This window comes from Hypanus sabinus, chromosome 9 (assembly GCF_030144855.1).
Source record: "Hypanus sabinus isolate sHypSab1 chromosome 9, sHypSab1.hap1, whole genome shotgun sequence".
NCBI classification, from domain to species: domain Eukaryota; kingdom Metazoa; phylum Chordata; class Chondrichthyes; order Myliobatiformes; family Dasyatidae; genus Hypanus; species Hypanus sabinus.
The window spans coordinates 52,601,693-52,622,630 of NC_082714.1; the positions used below are offsets into that span (position 1 = coordinate 52,601,693).

Below are 20,938 nucleotides of genomic sequence, written 5' to 3' on the forward strand. Positions count from 1 at the left end.
CTTGCTCTCTCATCCCCTTTGACTTCTTGTTTCTGTGTTGTACCTTCTTGGAACTGTAGAGAGAACTCTAACATACTGCCCTAGAAGTGTTGGACAGACAGAACTCCCGCATACTACCGTAAAGGGGATTTCTTCTTTTTCTTTGTTATTGTGCATGTAATCGAAAATGGCTTCTTTGTTTTGTTAAAAGTAGGAATGCTTCTTTGTTGCGAGAGAGTGCTGGAAGCTTGTTTGGGTTAAAAGTTACTGATAGCGAGAATTGTCTTCCTTTGTAAACCAATTGGGATTAATGTTGTTCTTTCTTCTGAGTCTGTGAGCTATTGTTGGCAGGCTTTTGGGGAGATTCGGCGTGAGGGGTTGAGAGAGAGAGGATGCGATGCTGTAAACTGGGCGAGGAACGGACCCAAGCGGGGGTCCAAGGCCAGGAGGTACCCTAAGGTACCCTAAGGAGAGGAGATAAAGCTAGATGTGCTTGGTTGACCACTTCGGAGGGTCCTGAGCTGTGAGTCGAGGAGTTCGGAGGGGATCGAATGGTGGCCAGATGACTTCAGTAATTGAGCTCCAACGGTTGTGCACGAAGTGGTTTGGACTTTGATAAGTTTGGCGCCTTTTCTTTATTTTTTTTCCTTCGTATATACTGTATCGTTATTAATCACTTAGTTATAATAACCTTTATAAATTGCACTCATTTAATCGCTTATGGTGTACTGTCTGTTTTTGGGTGAGGCGGGGAAATCACACAGCATCCACACCAGCTGATTACCCAGTTTGGCGGGGCCGAAGGCTGCTCCCCCAGACGAGAATGAGCTCAGTGAGCCTGAGGCGACCCAGGGGGTTACACTACCTTGAAAGTATTTGATGGGACAATGAGAGAATTCAATGAGGTACTCGAATTGTAACTTGCTTTGTAGCTCACCCAGGAGAGTTTGACAGGGCAGTATGAAGGAAGATTTACCCTCTCACCACAGCAGACCTGATGGGACAGTGCAAGGGAAGATTCACTTGGAGGTAGGACACAGTGGGTTTAGCCACGGATTCGGAGAGGAGGGTACAATCCTGTCTTGCACTGTCAGTGTGGAGTTTGATGTTCTCCCTGTGACCATGTGGGTTTCCTCCATGTTTGTCCAGGGGCAGCACAGTAGTGTAATGGTGAGTGCAATCTCTTTACAGTGCCAGCAATCATCAATTAGGGTTCAATTCCCGCCGCTGTGTCTGTGAGGAGTTTGTACATTCTCCCTGTGACCGTGTGGGTTTCCTCCGGGTGCTCTGGTTTCCTCCCACAGTCTGTCAAAAAGCTGCGGGGCCAGATAAGAAGTGCGCCCAGCTCCTTAGTGTGGTAACTTTGATATGATGTCCTGCAAGAATTCCAGCGTGTAAAGAGAGGTCAGATGTGCAGACACTGATCGGCACAGCAATTGCTAATAGGACCATTGGATAGCTGTCAGGCAATAAGATCATGGCTGCCATGGATGAGAAAGAGGCCATACGGGAGTGGGAGAGAGATCTCACAATCGCTAAGGGCTGTGCATATCCTGGAATCCTGGTGATCCTCAGGGCCCACCCTCTGTAGAGGTGGCTTGTACACTCAGGAATGCAATACTGAGAGAAAATTTGTGTCCTTCCAAGATATGTCTCGGAGACACTACACCCTGCAGAGTGTAGACCTTCAGAGAATGGTGTATTTTATGTGGAGAATTAAGTTCTGAAGTCAAGGTACCATTCACTGCTGAGGCCGAAGCAAGTCATCAGGCTAGTGGGAGCAGGGGTTCATTAACCTTCGTGTTATAATCAGCTTCATTATCACCAAAGACCCTAGCAACGTTCTACGGGTGAACCATGGAGAACATTCTGATGGGTTACATCACCATTTGCTATTGAGGCACTAATGCCTACGATCAGAAAAGACTTCAGCCAGGCCCATCATGGGTACAAGCCTCTCCACCAGTGTGACATTTTCAGAAGGTGAAGCAGTGTCCTTCATTTAAGACCGTCACCATCCGGGACATGCCCTCTTCTCATTACTACTGTCTACTGTCTGGGAGAAGGTACAGGAGCCGGAAGGATCATTGTGAGAGTTGTTACGAACATGGGGTGTCAGTCAAAGTCTGCTTGTGCCCAAGGGAAGTAAGGTTCCTGTTTTAGAAGCAGCTTCTTCTCCTTTGCCATCAGATTTCTGAATGGTCTATGAATCCTTGAACACAACATTACTATTCCTTCTTCACACTGTTTATCTAGCAACAGCAACCCTCCCAGCCAGAATATTCTAGCAAGAGAAAGCCTGCAGATGCTGGAAATCCGAGCAACACACACACACAATGCTGGAAGAACTCAGCAGGCCGGGCAACATCTATGGGCAAGAGTACAGTCGCTGCTTCAAGCTGAAATTCTTCGGCAGGACTGTTCAAGTATTTATCTACCTGTTTATCTGTTTATCGTAACTTGTTATAATTCGTTATGCTTGTACTGAACTGCTGGCACAAAACAACAAGTTCCTCAACTAACATCAGTGACAATAAACCTGAATTCTGATCCTGGTGCTAGTCTGGCAGGGGGATGGGATTCAGAGCACCAGATCGATCAGGAAGTGAAGGATTGAAAAGAATATCAATGTCATGACCAGTTAGGAAAAGTAATAGAGACCAAGGGCCAGTCAGATTGAAGTGTGTGCATTTTAAAGCTGTGAGTAAGGGTGATAAACGTGGATCCACACATGGAACTATGATGTTGTGGCTGTAACAGATTCTTGGTTAAGAGATGTAGAGGAATGGATGCTTAACGTTCCAGGTTCTTGATGTTTTGGAAAGGATAAAGAAGGAGGTAAAAGTGGTGGGGGTATTGCACTATTAAACAGGGACTACATGGGTAGAACTCAAAAATAAGCTATGAGGGGTGATTGGTAAGTTCGTGGCCTAAGGTAGAAGGAGATGAGTTATACAGCTCTCGTTACATGCACATGTAGTTCAACTCTTTGAGTGATTATGCAGTTTGAAGTTAATAAATCATCTCCTACCTTAGGCCACGAGCTTATCAATCACCCCTGATGAGTTATTAACTTCAAACTTTCTGCATTTTCACTCAAAGAGTTGAACTGCATGGGTATGTAATGAGAGCTGTATAACTCATCTCCTTCTACCTTAGGCCACAAACTTATCAATCACCCCTGCTGTGGACAGTTCCTGGAGGTCCAAGATCCATATGCTTTACGGCCGCTAGACTAAGTATGTAAATGTAGGAGGGACTATGTTGAAAGATAAATGTGCTAGATTTTCTAAAATTGACTCCTTCTACCTTAGACCACAAACTTATCAATCACCCCTCGTAAATGCAATCACACTGAGGGCCAATAGCCACTAGGACATCAAGGAACAGATATCCAGGCAGGTTAGGGAAAGGTGTAAAAACAGCAGGGTGACTTCAATTTCCCTAATAAAGACTAGGACCTCCTTACTGCAAGGGCTTTGGACAGGGCAGAATTTGTTATGTGCTTCCAGGCGGGTTGTTTAAATCAACATGAAGATAGTTCAACAAGAAGTGAGCCTATACCGGACCTGGTGTTGGGTAATGAGACTGGCCAGGTAACTGACCTTTCAGTAGCTGAGCCACTGGAGAACCTCTGATTCCAACTCCTTACGTCTTAAACTAACTAGATAAGGATAAGTCTGGAGCTTGCTCCTTAAATTGGAGCAGGGAAAATGATGAGAGTATCAGGCAGAAACTAGATGAAACAGCTGTTTTTTCGGCAAGTCTACATATGGCTTGTGGAAGATGTGGAGAATTCTTTGAGGAGATGACAAGGATTGATAAAGGGGATGCAGTGGATGTTGTATATTTGGACTTTCAGAAGGCCTTTGACAAGGTGCCACACTTGAGGCTGCTTACCAAGTTGAGAGCCCATAGTACTACAGGAAAGTTACTAACATGTTTAGAGCATTGGCTGATTGGTAGGAGGCAGTGAGTGGGAATAAAAGAATCTTTTTCCAGTTGGCTTCCAGTGACTAGTGGTGTTTGGCAGGTGTCGGTGTTGGGACCACTTCTTCTTATGCTGTATATAAATGAATTAGATGATGGAATAGATGGCTTTGTTGCCAAGTTTGCAGATGATACTAAGACTGGTGGAGGGTCAGGTAGTGCTGAGGAAACAGGTAGGATGCAGAAGGACTTAGACAGATTAGGAGAATGGGCAAGAGAGTGGCAAATGAAAGACAATGTTGGAAAATGCATGGTCATGCACTTTAGTAGTAGAAATAAATGTGCCTGACTATTTTCTAAACGGGGAGAAAATCCAGGAATCTGAAATGCAGACGGACTTGTGAGTATTTGTGCAGAACACCCTGAAGGTTAACTTGTGGGTTGAGTTGGTGGTGAGGAAGGTAAATGTCATGTTAGCATTCATTTCAAGTGGTCTGGAATACAAGAACAAGGATGTGATGCTGAGGCCTCACCTTGAGTAGTGTGAACAGTTTTGGGCTCCTCATCTTAGAAAAGATGTGCTGGCATTGGAGAGGGTCCAGAGGAGGTTCACAAGGACGATTCTATGAATGAAAGGGTTATCATGTGAGGAACATTTGATGGCTCTGGGTCTGTACTCGCTGGAATTCAGAAGGATGAGGGGGGATCTCATTGAAACCTTTTGAATGTAGAAAGGCCGAGACAGAGTAGATGTGGAAAGGTTTCCCATGGTGGGAGAGTCTAGGACAAGAGGGCCCAGCCTCAGGATAGAGGGGTACCCTTTCAAAACAGAGATGCGGAGAAATTTATTTTGCTAGAGGGTGGTGAATTTGTGGAATTTGTTGCCACATGCAGTTATGGAGGCCATGTTGCTGGGTGTATTTAAGGCAGAGATAGACAGGTTCTTGATTGGACATGGCATCAAAGGTTATGGGGAGAAGGCCGGGAAGTGAAGCTGAGGAGATTAAAAAAAAGATCTTTCATGATTGAATAGCGGAGCAGACTCGATGGGCCAGATGGCCTAATTCTGCTCCTGTGTCATATGGTCTTAAGGACAGAGTACAGGACAGGTATCCAGTCAGAATGAAGGACAAGGTAAGGGAACTGGGTGTCGAGAGAGGTGGAAAATTTAATCAGAAGGAAAAGGAAGGATGTGTAAGTTTTAGAAAATTAAAATAAAACTTAACTTTTGAGGATTATAAAGAAGCCAGAAAACAGCTCATTAGGAGAGGTAGGAGGGGATATAAAAATATTTGATAAGTTGGATTATAGAAAATCCCAAGACATTGTATACATACAATAGATCAAGTGCAATCGGGTAACTAGACAGTGGGTAGGACCTCTCAAGGATAAAGGAGGGAACATGTGTTTGGAGGTAGAGAATATGGGTGATATCCTAAAAGAGTATTTCACATCAGTACTTACCTAGGAGAATAGGATGATCAGTGTGGAGTGTGCTAATATGCTAGTGCATTTTGAGGTAAAGAAGAAGGTTGTGTTGGGACTCTTAAAGAATATTAAGGTGTATAAGTTGCCAGGGCCTGATGGGATACACCCCAGGTTAGGGAGAGAGGTAAAAGATGAGATTTATGTGGCTTTGACCAATCTCTTCTTGTCATCTCTAGACAAGGTGCTAAAGCACAGCAAATAGCTAATGTTCTTCCATTATCCGGGAAAGGAAATAAGGATAATCCTGGAAACTATAGACTAGTGAGTTTCACATCAATGGTAGGGAAGTTACTAGAAAGAATGCTTTAGAGATCAGATTTACAAACATTTGGAAAATTGTGGTCTAATTAGTGACAGTCAGCGTGGCTTTATGTAGGTCAAATCACGTTTTACTAACTTGATTGAGTCTTTTGGTGAGGCAACGGAGATGATTGATGCAAGTAGAGCTACAGCTGTTGTCTACATAGATTTTAGTAAGGCGCTTGACAAGTTCCCTCATGGGAGGCTCCAAAAGTCTAAGATGCATGGGACCCACAGTGAATTGGCTGTTTGGATTCAGAAAGAAGACAGAGGATACTGACTGATAGGACTTTTTCTGGTTGGGGGTTTATTTTTAATGGTGTTCCACAGCGATCAATACCGGGACAGCTGTTTAATGACCTGGATGAAAATGTAGATGGGTGGGTTAGTAAGTTTGCAGATAATATGAAGATTGATGGTGTTATGGATAGCGTAGAAGGCAGGCAAAGGATATGGCTGGATAACGATTAGTCGCAGATATGGGGGAAAAAATGGCAGAATTTACCCTGGCCAAATATGAAGACTATAAGACAATCAGATTATTAGGCCATATGAGTGACTAAAAGTGACAGTACACTGTTACTGACTGGATCCACACGGAGCTGATATGCAGAAGGATCATGGGGTCCAAGTTCATTGCTTGGGGTCAGTTCAGGAGCCCGATGGTTGTAGGTTTAGATGATGGTGCGTTTCGTCACAGCAGCTTCTCTGTGATCAACCAAAGATGTTATTGTCCTTTCTAAAACATATTTTTTCTGAGCACAAGACCTTGTTTGACATTAGGAACTTAAAGTACTGCAGGTCTACCCCGTCAGCGAGTTGCTCATTGGTGGAGAAACTGAAGGAGTTGGAGCTGGTGTGGATGGTGTGGCCTCCTGCATCAGAGAGGCATCAGTGTACGAAGACAGTGTGCAGTCTAACAGCAAGTGATCATCGTAGTTGCTTTCCTTGTGATCGCAAGACCCTATTGGACGTTGTTAATGTGGAATGCTGCAAGTCCAGTTCAATGATGTATTGGCGGATGGCAGGGGCAGATGGCGGGGGAGTTGTGTGGCTTCAGTTGCATTGAGGACTAGGCCTCAAGCCATGGTGTTGCCTGTTTACTGCTGCCCAGGAGAGAGGTGGCAAAGTCGGTTTGCTCCACCAGAGGCAGTGTGGCTTGGTGTCCAAGGTGGTGCTGGTGCTGCCCCCTGCTGTTCGCTCAGCAAAAGACAAGCTGTATTGTATTCAGCTGCAGGTTTCTGCAACATCTATGGACTCAGATTCTTTGACTATATATTTTTTTGTGTGGCTGTAGTTTACTGATATCCTATATGTGCTTGCTATCTTGTATGTGCTGTGTGTGCTTTGTGCTGTGTATGACTGTTGGTACTGTGGTTAGCACCTTGGTCCTGAAGTAATATAAATTTGGTTCAGCTGTATTGCTAGGTACTCATGCATGGTTGAGTGACAATTAAAGTGAACAATCTCCCTGAAAATGGCTGCACAGGTTGACAGGGGGTAAAGAAGGCTCATGGCATATTTGCTTTTATTATGAAAAAGGATTGAGTTCAGAATTCAGGAAGTTATGTTGCAGCTTAATAAAACTCTACATATGGAGTATTGCATTGGTAGCTCCCTTAGAGAAGGGTATCAAGACTTTGGGGATGGTACAGAAAAGGCTTCCCAGGACGCTGCCGGGATTAGTGGTGTGTACTATAAGGAGGGTTTGGACAAACTTGGGTTGTTTCTTTCTGGAGTGGAAGAAGCTATGGGCAAATCTGATGGAGTTTTGTCAGATGATGAGCGACATCAGTAGATGGGAGAGCCAGCCAATACCTTTATCCCAAGGTTGAAATGTCCAGACCCAGAGAGCATGCATTTAAAATGGGAGATTTCAAACTCCATACCCCGCTAAACTTCGAGTGTTTTATGACAACGGGGCACGGTTGTACCAGACAGTGGAAGCGACTACAGACAAGAAGGCCAGAGGGTTGCCCGTCAGCATGACCAAAACGAGGGAAAGCCTGACTGAGGAATTATCCCGCTCTGCTTGGGAAATAATGCAAGAATCGAGAAGGCAGGAGACGGGAGGAGACCGAGAGAAATATATCAGGAAGAGACTGGGAGTTTCCCAAAGACAGTCCTCACCCCCTTCAGAAGAGCCATTAGGCTTAGCTAACTTTAAAAATGTTGAGAAGCTAAACAGAAGCAAAAGTACATGGTGATGTATCATTGAAATTAGAATAAAACTTAATCGATCTTCTCCCTGAACAAATAAGAACCAAGAAACACAAATAATAACAAAAATGGCAATGAACGTGTGATTACAAGGCTGAGGTCTCTAGTAGATGACCCTGCGTTGAGCTGGAGGAAATGTCTAACTGTGGGGGATAACCCCTCCTACTTGTGATTTGAGGGCCCCCATTGCAGTATTCATAAAAGTCAGTGAACAAATCCATTACACAGAAAAGATTTACCTGTGTACTCCTCATATACATATATACACCACACACACACACACACATATACATACACACACACACACACACACACACACACACACACATATACATACACACACACACACACACACACACACATATACATACACACACACACACACATATACATACACACACACACACACACACACACACACACATATACATACACACACACACACACACACACACACACACATATATACATACACACACACACACACACACATATACATACACACACACACACACACACACACACACACACACACACACACATATACATACACACACACACACACACACACACACACACACACACACACACATATACATACACACACACACACACACACACACACACACACACATATACATACACACACACACACACACACACACACACACACACATATATACATATACACACACACATTACACACATACACATATATGCACACATATATATATATTCTCATTTTGGTGGGGAAAAAGCGGAGGTGTGGGACTTGCCTTTTACACAGAGAGTGGAGGATGCCTGGAAGGCAATACCTTGTGGGGGGGGGGGAGTGATGGGGATAATCTTAGATAGGTATATGAATGTGCAGGAAATGAAATTAAATAGACATTGTGTAGGCAGGAATGATTAGTTTAGTTGGACATTTGATTACTAAGTTGGCTAGTAACTTGCAAAAATGTCATCTGCTTTTCTCAGCTCCTCGGTCTCCGTTACATCTGCTCTCAGGATGAGGCTTTTCATTCCAGAACAACTGGGATGTCTTCCTTCTTTAAAGAAAGGGTCTTCCCTTTCTCCACCATCAATTCTGCACTCACCTGTATCTCTTCCACTTTGCACATGTCTGCCCTCACTCCATCCTCCCACCACACGAACAGGAATCGGCTCCTCTTGTCCTCACCTACCACACCACCAGTCTCCGCATCCAGCACGTAATTCTCCATAACTTCTACCATCTCCAATGGGATCCCACCACTGAGCACATCTTTCTCTCCCCCCCCCCCCCCATCCTCCACTTTCCTCTTTCCATAGGGATCGCTCCCTATGCAACTCCCCTGTCTACTCGTCCCTCCCCACCGATCTCCCTCCTGGCACTTATCCTTGAACGTGGAACAAGTGCCACACCTGCCCCTACACCTCCTCCCTCACTACCACTGGGGTCGCAAACAGTCTTTCCAAGTGAGGTGACACTTCACCTGTGAGTCTGTTGGGGGTCATATACTGTGCCCGATGCTCCCGGTGTGATCTCCTGTACATCGGTGAGACCTGACGCAGATTGGGAGGCCGCTTCACCGAGCACCTTTGCTCCATCAGCCACCGAAGACGGGATCTCCTGGCAGCCACCCATTTCAATTCTACTCGCTATTCCCTGCCAGCATGAGGCCATCCTCATGCTGAAAGAGAAACACTCTATATCTGTCTGCGCAGCCTCCAACTTGATGGCATGAACACCTCTCATCAGCTTCCCCCCTTCTCCAGCCCATTGTCTCTCTCGCTAATCAACTTCCCAGCTCTTCACTTCACCCCCTCCCTTATCATCCACCACCTTCTGCTTCTCCCCCCCAACCCGCCCCACGTTCTTGGGCTGAAACGTCGACTGCTTACTCTTTTCCATAGACCTGCTGAGTTTCTTCAGCCTTTTGTGTTGCTTGGGTTTTCAGCATTTGTAGATTTTCTTGTGTTTGTGATTTATTACATTCGTTAGTTGTGTGTCAATGTGCTCTACTGCCCTGTGTTCTATGTTCTACAACTGAAGTTGGACTCAGTACAGAAACATGTGCGTATCAAACTTTGGCAAAGATACTGTCTATTTCTGGGCCCACATTGGTCAGAAGGGGTGAGAGGCCTGGTTTGAATAGAGATGGGATAAAGGTCCCACTTCATGGACGGGGTCACAGTTCCGGGTTCTTTGAGATGTTCAGTCCTGTAGGTGTTTTCTTCCTCCCTGTCTCGGATGAGTTCACTCCTATTCTTGTCTCTTGGTGAAGGTGAGTTAGAACATAGAACAGCACAGTACAGGCCCTTCAGCCCACAATGTTGTGCCGAATTAGCTAAAAAGCAAATCAAAAACCACCCCCAAACACTAATCCCTCCTACCTACATGATGTCCATATCCCTCCATCTCCCTTATATCCACGTGCCTATCCAAACATCTCTTAAAAATTTCTAACGTATTTGCCTTTATCACTATACCAGGCATCCACCACACTCTGAGTAAAATACTTACCCTTCCCATCCCTTTTTAATCTACCCTACTCACCTTCAATGAATGCCCTCTGGTATTAGACATTTCAACCCTTGGGAACAGATACTCTCTGTTCACTCTATCTATGCCTCTTATAATCTTATACACCTCTATCAGATCTCCCCTCAGCTTCTGCTGCTCTAGAGAAAACAGCACAAATCTTTTGCCCTCTAAACTAGGCAGCTTTTTTGTAAACCTCTCCTGCACCCTTTCCAAAGCCTCAACATCCTTCCTACAGTGGGGCAACCAGAACTGTACACAATACTCCAGATGTGGCCCAACTGTTCTTATAAGGTTGCAGCACAATCTGACTTTTCAAGTCAATGCTTCAATCAACAAAAGTAAGCATTCCATAAGTCTTCTTAAGCACCTTATCAGCCTGTGTTCTTGAGTGCTTGGGCCAGAGATTGTTCTGGCAGTGCTGAAGAACCCATCAGTGTTTTGGCTGAGCCTCCTACGGTGTCCCTGTCCACCTCCATTCTCGAGGTCACGTGTTTTTGTGCTGGAGCTTGCCCTGAACAAACCTCTTTCATCCCCCTTGAGGAGCAGTGGTTTCCGGTCCACGAACTCCTGGTATTTGTATGTGTGATTCAAGACACCTCTTGGTCATTGCATTGAATCACTTCTGGTTCTTCTTGGTGAAGAATCCAAGAGGCAGTAGACAGTGTGCAGATACGGTGGGCTGACAACTTCAGCACCTTTGTAGGTTTTTACATTTAACTCTACTATTCTCTGGCCATACAGCTTCACATCCAGTTCCACTTATCAATGGAATACTGCACCCAGTGTCAAGCACAGTCGTTCATGTGCTTGGCAATGACCTACTCATGTTAGGTCACCCCCCCTTTATTTAAATAAGCTGCTGAAGGAAGTTAGCGGATCAGGCAGCTTCGGTGGAGACAGAGAGAAGGCGCACTTTTCAGGTCGAGACCCAATGAATTCCTCCAGCAGTTTGTCTCTGTCTGTTCCAGATTCCAGTGACTACAAGCTCTCTGTTCATCACATCCTCTGTGTTATAGACTCCATCTGCTGCCTCTACACAATGACATTTGGGAAAGGTTGAGCATCTTCCTTTCATTTTTGTTTGCTTGACTTTACGTTTATTTCTACGAGTGCAGTCAGTGTGGTCTTTTTACTCTGCGTCTGGCTGGCGTGGTGTAGCAGCGGGTAGTGCTGCTGTCTCACAGGTTCAGTGACCTAGGTTCCATCCTGACCTCCAGGCCACACAGATTTTGTGATTTCTCTCCCTGTCCATGTGGGTTTCCTCCCATGTCCCAAATTCTTTCCGGCTTGGCCGCTGATTTTCCACTGTAAATGGTCGCCAGAGCCCGGTGTAGCCAGGTGGCTGGAGAATTGGGACGGGAGGAAAAGACAGTTGTTGCAGGGAATAAGGCGTTGATGAGATTCCTCTGACAAGAGGAATATGAAGAGCTGAATCAGTGGTTCCCAAAGAAAGTGATTTGCTCCTGCCCCAGGGGTTAGTGGGAGTTTCTAAAGGTTAATGGAGGAGAGGGGTAGCTGAGGGATTACAGCCTTAAATTAAGAAATAAATTTCTAGATGGTGTTTACCAAACATATTCAATGGCTCACTGGTAGTTCAAGTGGCAAGGACTGTGACTAAAAACGTTACTAATGACACCTTTTCTGAAGTAAATTGTGGTCAACAATCACTGCAAGCAATGAAGAAACAACACACACAGAGTGCTGGAGGAACTCAGCAGGCCAGGCAGTGTCTGTGGAGAAAGTGCAGTCGGCGAATGAAGAACAAGCGGAGACGAAGCTGATTTAAAGGATGGACTGCGCCGGTGCATTGCAAAGCCAAAGCCCACAGTGTTCACAGGGCCGCAGTCAGAGTCGGCATCGCGGTTGGAGTTGCAGCGAGCGATTTGGAGAGGAACAGCCTGCCTAACCTGCATGAGAGGGTGCATCGGCCCAAGTGCCGAGCCGAGAACGAGGTCGAGAATGGCTTTGGGCTGAGTGGCCCAGAGCGTTTCACTACGCTGGGCTCAGGGCCTAGAGGAAGGCTCTGCTCAGGGCTTGGACGATGTAAACACTGGTCCAGATTGACTGGAAAGCCTGAGTGCCAGGACTGGAGGCCAGGGTCGGGCTGATTTTACTCCCTCTCCCGCAATGTCCACTGAATGAAATAGTTGACTACACCATGTCCTCGTTATATGCGTCTTCGGACAATGCGGATTCACAGTTATGCGCCGACCTATTTCTACCTACTTCTCCTTACATGTGTCCAAAACTCACAGTTATGCGAGGCTGTTGGGACCAGAAGGACTGCTTTCCTGCTGATACAAGTCACGTGCTCACACCTCGCAATCTCACTCTTGCCAGTCTCGCACTGGTTTTGGCAGCAGGCAGATGTGCGATCTTAAGCTCTTAAACTTTTGTTGTTATTACCTACAGTGCACTGATTTTGCGCTTGAAGTATTTAACTATGCCTCCTAAGCGTCTTATCTCAAGTACTGGGCCATCAGCCAAGAGGCAGGGAACCACTTTAACACTTGAAAAAAAGTTGGAAATTATAAACGGGGCGGCGTCAGGTGAAGGTAACACAGCTCTGGGACGCTACTTCAGCCTGGGTGAGTCCACAATCAGAAACGTAAAGAAAAATGCTGAGAAAATAAAAAGTGCAGTGATCGATTCATCACAAGTGTCTTCAAAGATTGTTACCAAAGCGCGTAACCCGATTATGACAAAAATGGAGAAAATGTTGAGTTTGTACATTGAGCATGAAACAAAGAAAAAAACAGCACTCAGTTCCGATCATCTTCATGTGAAAGCTTTGGAAATTTAGGGTCGCCTTTGTTCAGAGGCTAGTGAGGAAGTGTCAAGTGATGTTGTCAGCTTTAATGCAAGTAGGGGATGGTTTTCTAAGTTTGTTAATTGTCCCAGGCTTCACATCTTATCTGTGGGTGGTGAGCAAGCTAGTGCTGACCTCCAAGCTGCTGAACGCTACCCTGTGCAGTTGCGGGCAACGATAGCTGAGTTAGGCATCACACTAAGGAAAGTGTTTAATGCAGACGAGACTGGGATTTTTTGGAAGCGTATGCCAAAACGCGCTTTCATAAGTAAGGATGAAAAAACTGCGGTAGGTTTCAAGGCAGCAAAGGATAGATTGACCCTGCTTATGTGTTCCAATGCCAAAGGAGACTGTAAGATGAAGCTTCTCTGAGTTTACCATTCACTGAACCCCCATGCTCAAGGGTTTGAGTAAGAATATGCTTCCTGTCCACGGGGCAGCTAACAAGAAAGCATGGGTCACTGGTCAAATCTTTGAAGGTTGGTTTGCTAATCATTTTGCTGTCGTGGCTGAACGCTACTGTTGGGAACAGAATCTTGCCTTTAATGTTCTTTTGTTGCTTGACAATGCACCAGCCCAGCCAAAACATTTGGACAGCATTCATCCTAACATAAGTACTGTACGCCCTAGTATGTTAACTTTCTATGATTTATTACATTGAACATTACCTTAAATTGATGAAATATAATACAAATGTTGCCTTGTGGTACTGCTTTTGTGTTGTATTGGTATGAAAATGTGAATAAATTACAGATAAAACAGATTTAGGAAACCCTCCAGAACACATCCCCTTTTTAAATAATTATTCACATTATGCATTTCCATACTATGCGTAGACTGCGAGGACCGTATCCCCCGCATATAATGAGGATAAGGTGTACTAATGTATGCTCTAAAACTGCTGATGAAAGTTGTTTTTGCTCTAATTAAATAAAGAAATAATTTTATTTCTAGCTTTAAATGGATTTGAATATTTTTTGCAATTGTTTGTCACTGCTTTGAATTTACAGTTTCTATTTTCTTTCACAGTGCATCATAAATTGCAATTCTTTATACGTTTTTTGTGGTGGCTGGGAAGGGAGAGGGAGTTCTGTACTGGGGATGTGGTCTGAGCAAAGGGGGTGGGCGCCCAATCAGGCCTGGGAACTGCTGAGTGAAATGAACTGCAAAAAGTCGTGAGATAGTATGACCTTCTCTTGCCTACAGAGCAGTCAAATAACACAAGTTTCCTACCATTGTGGTAAAAATATTTGTTTCCCTTTTCAATGTAATCTTTAGTTTACTCCAGAGCAGTACATTTTGCTGCTGGTCTCCTGTGCACAGAGTCACATTGAATAACTGGTTTCGCTCGCAAGTGCAGAATGTTTTTTTTCTTGCAAATTCCATTGTTTAAGCAGTTTCAATGTCCTCTCAGTGCATTTTCACTTCTGATGAAAAGCTATCTCTGAATCTTTATGCCAGCCTTCCCTTTAGCATCTGACAGAGTGTGTCGTCATAATTAGCCTTGCTATAGCTGCCTCAGTTTGGCTGCATGCTCAGCCATCGTTTTGTCAGGTGTCAGGTACTGGTTAGCACAGCACCTTACAGTGCAGGAGACCTGGGTTCAATTCCTGCCACTGCCTGTTTGTATGCTCTCCCCATGACCACGTGGGTTTCCTGTGATAATTGTCCTGTGATAAGGCCTGGATTAAATCATGGGGATTGCTGAGCAGGAAAATGGCCCATTCTGCACTGTATCTCAATAATAATAATAATAATAATAACAATACTCATTTCTCAATCGCTAGGAACTTTTGGACGTGTAATGGTGTTTAAAGTGTCTCTGTTTCTGAAGATTACATGATATTGCTGTGCTCTTCTAATTCAGCACATTCCTGGTGTTTTCACTTATTGATTTCTGTATATTGTATATTGATTTCTGAATATTGTGTGTGTTTGGAATGGCTATATCTATTACGTAAGATGGTGCTTATCCTGTATTAATAATAATAATTGCAAATCAAATTTAAGTCTATTCAATGCATTCTGTACATAACTATTCAGTGTGATTTGGTACTGTATTGATATTGCCGTGGCTTTGGATTGAAGTGATTCAACAATAAATCCAGCAACTCTTTGAACTTGTCATTATGGGATCGCTAGGTTTGCTTTATGCGGAGGCTCTCGCCTCACTATTTAGGATAGATTACTCTTTATTTCCGCCGTTGATGTTGTTTACAACAAAGAAATGTGCTACTAACCCACAATATTTGACTCATGTTTGGATCTGAGTATTAAATACTGACAACAAGCTATTTTCATTTCCTTCTTATTCCCTTTTATGAAAAAAACAGATGTTTGTCACACTTCCCTTTTCTCTTGCTGAATCCGTTTGAAAGTTTCTTTCTGTTCCTACCAGACATCAGGAACAATATGCTTGTTGATAACATGTTAGATTTTAACTTACAAAACTAATAGAGATTCCATTTTATTTTCATCAAACACATCCTGAGCTCAAATCAATCAAATGCCATTTGCCAAAGACTGAACCAGTGACTCACGTTAAGCTTCCAAGCTTTAATGGAAAACAACTACCATGTATGGCTGAATAAATTTAGTGCAGTAGCCACCTACTCTTGCAGTGCTTGTTGGGACAGTGTGAAGGTTAATGGTTATATTTGAAAGTTGATGTTGGAAGCATAAATTTCATATCATAAAGTAATAATATGAAATTTCTCTCAGAAGTGTTTAAATAACACCCAAGCCATGTCCAAATTCAGAGTTTGGAGAGAAGTTTCCTCATCGTAGAGTTGAACACAGCAGCCAAGAGCAATTTCCACAGTGTGTATTGGAATCCTGATGTGGCCTTGTGAGTTGCTCCTCTGATATTTCACCATAATAATTGTAGTCCATTCTCTTCTTTCTTCAAAGCTTCAAGTACGGCACAAAAAAGCAACCTGCTGCTTGTTGTGATTGCTCCACTCCTGTTGGCGATCGTCATTTTCGTGTCCCTGTACTTCAAGCTGCCATCGCGGTGAGTTCCTCCCTTGAATAACAGTTCTGGTGACATCAGAGATGGTTGTGGCCTCGCCCGGTGTGACAGGAGCTGGTGCCAGTCTTCCCAGAGCTTCTGTAAACGGTGACACTTCTCCTGGGTGTCACTGGTGCAGGTGTTGGCCTTTTCACTGGGTCACTGGAACTGGTGAGAGTTTCTGCCAGTGTTCCTGTAAAGAGTCCCCCAGTGTCACTGGAGCCATTGATAGTCTGCCCCAGGTTCCCCCAGTGTCACTGGAGCTGATCATCTCCGCCAGTGACTCTGTAACTGGCGACTATCCCCCCCCAGTGACTCTGTAACTGGTGACTATCCCCCCCAGTGACTCTGTAACTGGCGACTATCCCCCCCAGTGACTCTGTAACTGGTGACTATCCCCCCCAGTGACTCTGTAACTGGTGACTATCCCCCCCCCCAGTGACTCTGTAACTGGCGACTATCCCCCCCAGTGACTCTGTAACTGGTGACTATCCCCCCCAGTGACTCTGTAACTGGCGACTATCCCCCCCAGTGACTCTGTAACTGGTGACTATCTCCCCCAGTGACTCTGTAACTGGCGACTATCCCCCCCAGTGACTCTGTAACTGGTGACTATCCCCCTCCCCCAGTGACTCTGTAACTGGCGACTATCCCCCCCCCAGTGACTCTGTTACTGATGACTATCCCCCCCCCCCCAGTGACTCTGTAACTGGTGACTATCCCACCCCCAGTGACTCTGTAACTGGCGACTATCCCCCCCCCCCAGTGACTCTGTAACTGGCGACTATCCCCCCCAGTGACTCTGTAACTGGTGACTATCCCCCCCAGTGACTCTGTAACTGGCGACTATCCCCCTCCCCCAGTGACTCTGTAACTGGTGACTATCCCCCCCCCAGTGACTCTGTAACTGGCGACTATCCCCCCCAGTGACTCTGTAACTGGTGACTATCCCCCCCCCCAGTGACTCTGTAACTGGCGACTATCCCCCCCCAGTGACTCTGTAACTGGTGACTATCCCCCCCCCAGTGTCTCTGTTACTGGCGACTATCCCTCCCCCCAGGGTCTCTGTTACTGGTGACTATCCCACCCCCCCAGTGTCTCGTAACTGGTGACTATCCCCCCCAGTATCTCTGTTACTGGTGATCATTTACCCCAGTGTCTCTGTTACTGGCGACTATCCCCCCCCCAGTGACTCTGGAACTGGTGAGAATGGATCCCGTTTTCAATTACTCCTGTGCGTTCCGTCCGTGTCCGTTCTTTCCACCCACCCTCCTTTGGTGACTTTGATGCTCTATTTGGGGGAATCGCACACAGTCACAGGACTGCCTTACAGGCAGTGGCAGGGATTGACCCTGGGACACCTGTTCTGTTACGTGTCCTGCTCACCCCCACACTACCCTGCTGCCCATGAAACCTTTGGATTTACCTGAGGGAACACCTGGATTGCCCTGGGTTGACAGCTCTCTAAACTCCCCTCCTTCAGTACAGCACTCAGCTGTGTACTTGGAGGGAAACAGTCTTTGATTCAGCTGTTTTGAAGTATACTTTGTCTAAATGCTAACAGCTGCTGTGATTTCTGCCTCTTTCTAGAGTTGTCGCTAAAGTGTGGGTTCATATTCCCAACCCAGCCTCCTACTTCCAGCCTCTCTACAATCAGCACAATGGAAACTTCAAGGTACAGACAGCAATGCTCTGGAGTAGATACACCCTGCCCCCATTCCCCAAAGCTGCCGGGGACATGGATTCAGACTGAGGGGACAGGGAAGAGCCAAGCCCCTCACCCTCACTGAGACAGCTGCTGGCTCTGGTGAAAAGGCGTTGGGAAATAGAAACCTCTGGGTTTTGTATTTCTGACCATTAGCCAATGACCTCTGCCCACAGCAGGTTAGGCCACCATCAGTGTGGCTGAGAACATCCTTCACAGGAAGTGACAGTCTGTTTATACAGCCAGATATACTGTGGAAATGGATATAACACTAACAGTCCATTAGATGGTATATAACAAGTCATCACACCAACAGCGGAGCAGTCAAACTGGACGTACTCACTGACAGTACGTGGCTGTATTTAATATGGTCTGCTGGCCTGTCGGTGTGACAGTGACACTGCATCACTCTGACTCAGTGAACTCCATCCAACGCATTGTCACACTGACTGCCCATCAGGAAGTATTAAAGACAAGTTTACACTAAGTACAACAGTCAAGTTGGATGTAATACACTCTAAAATATTGGCAGAAAGATTATTAACTCTATGAAACACTTTCTTTTGAGAACTGACATAATCCGCCCCCTACAGCCGGAACCGTGTCCTGGCTCCTGTCTTTGTGTGTGGAGGGTAGAGCTGAGGTGATTCCTAACACAAGAGGAATGGTGGTGGGTTGAACAGGAATGCCTGGTTGCACAAAGCTGGCACCGGGACACTGATGGGAATGGGTCAGTTTGAGTGCATCCCATTCGGGAAAAAGGTGTTTAACTTCAGCTTTCTCCTTCAGGAATGGATCCACAAAGATCATGCTGGTGACCGGTGGGGCGGTAGAGAGGAATCATGCCAAGAGCTAAGGAGGGTGAAGAAGCTGCCCGACAACACGGCTGCTACGGTCATCCTGAACCCCTGGGACGAAGCTGTTTCTAACATCTCCTGTCTGAAGCCCATCCCAGTCAACCACAGCTTGCCCTTTGATCTGGACACCAAAAGTAACCTTCAGACTGACCCTGGCAACCCCTTCCACCACACTCGGTTGCTGGATTATTGCAACACCGAGTCTGTGCTGCCTGGGTTTCTCCCCCTTATGCTGCAGGAGGACAACTGGGCACTGTGCCAGGAACCATCTCTGGGCCTCTTCCTGGACACTGTGCCACAGGAGGAGGAAGGAGGGTACAGCTACAGCGATGAGTATTGCACCCTGGGCCATTCTGACACCAGCTGTGGCCTGGTCCCAGCAAAGATCGGGCTCCAGGTCAAAGTAGCCAACAAGCGGCAGGACGAGAAGAGGGAAATACTGGAGTACTTGCCCATGGCTGACGGCGACAGCATTCCATTTTCAGATTGCCCGGCAGCATCCCAACAGTCACAGGAAGTCTGTGGTAGTGAAACCCCACTTCAGAGTCAGTCCCCAGCTGAACCCTCAGAGTCACCATTAAACAGCGAGCGATCTTTCCTCACACTCAGCACCCTTGTCAGACCTGCTGTGCTATCCACCAGCTCCTCCCTGTGACCATCACAGTTGCAATGTCCTATCAAGGTGAGGAGAGTCTGAGTGATGTCCAACATTGATAGAGGAGGGACACCTGTCTGATAACTGACTGGAAGGAGGAGATTCTCCAGCTGCCGGGTGTGTCATGAGAGCATGTGATGAGCATTATTGAGCAGCTAATACAAATAGCTCAGTATACAAATGTCATTGTTGGCTAATAAGCAAAATTAGACCGCACGATATTGGTGTTAAAGAGATGGTGTGAATTGATGATTCGTGAATGGACAGAAAATAAGGGAATAGAATAAACAAGGGCTTTTGGGTTGGAAGTCTGTGAATAGTGGAGTGGCACAAAGATTGACACTGTCACCCTGGCTGTTCACAGTCCCTTTCAATTGTTTAGATGAGGGGTCAAAGCATGATGTATCCAATTTGTTGATGATGCAAAGCTGGACACCAATGTGGGTATGTGACATCTTTCTCCAATAGGATCCCAGTGAGAATATATCTGGGATATTACATTTATGAAAACTCCTCAGGGATAAACGTGGCATAAAGTGCAGTGATGAATGACTAGCTTGATTCCTGGAGTGGCCAATTTGTTGCTTGGGGAGAGATTAAGTAAACGGGATTTTGGAAAATGAGAGGAGATCCCATTGAAGAGTACACAATTCCTTTCCAGCTTGGCAGGGCAGGTGCAAGGATAATGGGTCTGAAACCAAAGACTGAACCACAAATTAAGAAATTTACCATTAAGGACAGAGATGTGAAGAATATTCTTCAGCAGAGAGTTTTGAATCTTTGATGCTCCCAAACAATGTTGGCTGTGGGGATTCATTCACCGAAGGTACTTGGATCAGAATCTGGTAGTTGAGTTATATTAAGAGAGGGGTATGGGGTTAATGCAGGGAAGTGGTACTGAGTTAAAAGTACCAGACACCAGTGTATTGAATGATGGGTCACGGAAGAGGGAAGAATATCTCTAATTAGCTACATCTAGATTGAATTGCTGGTATTTGCAAGATGATAATTTTGCTTTAATGTCTGTAAACAATATAAAATATTGATTGCTGCTAATTGTTTATCACTTAATTACCAATAAAGACATTAAAATTGTACCATGACTTGGCTCTTGTTTCTTTTTACTAGATTAGTTAATCTGAGGAAATAGCATATTTATAATGTTGAAGCAGGTTGTAACTGAATATATAATCACCCCATTCTGACTGAGGCTTTAACCTGAAAGGGGCTTAGGTGAGCAGAGGGTTGGAGATCAAAACGTGAGAGTAATGAAGTGACAACGTAATGGTAGTTACATACCTTAGTACTTTGATCAGTAGATGAGGAAAGTGTGTAAAAATGGTACGGCTTTTTTAATTTTCAGTTGCACAATTTGGTGAAAGTAGTTTAAGGATATTTGTGGGATGTATAGGCGGACCAGTTGCCAGTCATAAATTCTAAAATACAAAGTAATACAGG

At 45.3% G+C, this 20,938-nt stretch overlaps 1 protein-coding gene across 1 annotated transcript in view; it reads left to right on the forward strand.

The window, feature by feature from the left end:
- The window catches only part of LOC132398841 (interleukin-21 receptor-like), a 38,140-nt gene extending 17,573 nt beyond the window's left edge, over positions 1-20,567 (forward strand). The window contains exons 6-8 of the mRNA XM_059978680.1: positions 16,164-16,266; positions 17,854-17,938; positions 18,758-20,567. Of these exons, the coding sequence (XP_059834663.1) occupies positions 16,164-16,266; positions 17,854-17,938; positions 18,758-19,480 (911 nt within the window). The 3' untranslated portion in view covers positions 19,481-20,567. The remainder of the gene's footprint in view (positions 1-16,163; positions 16,267-17,853; positions 17,939-18,757) is intronic.
- Positions 20,568-20,938: the final 371 nt, after the last annotated feature.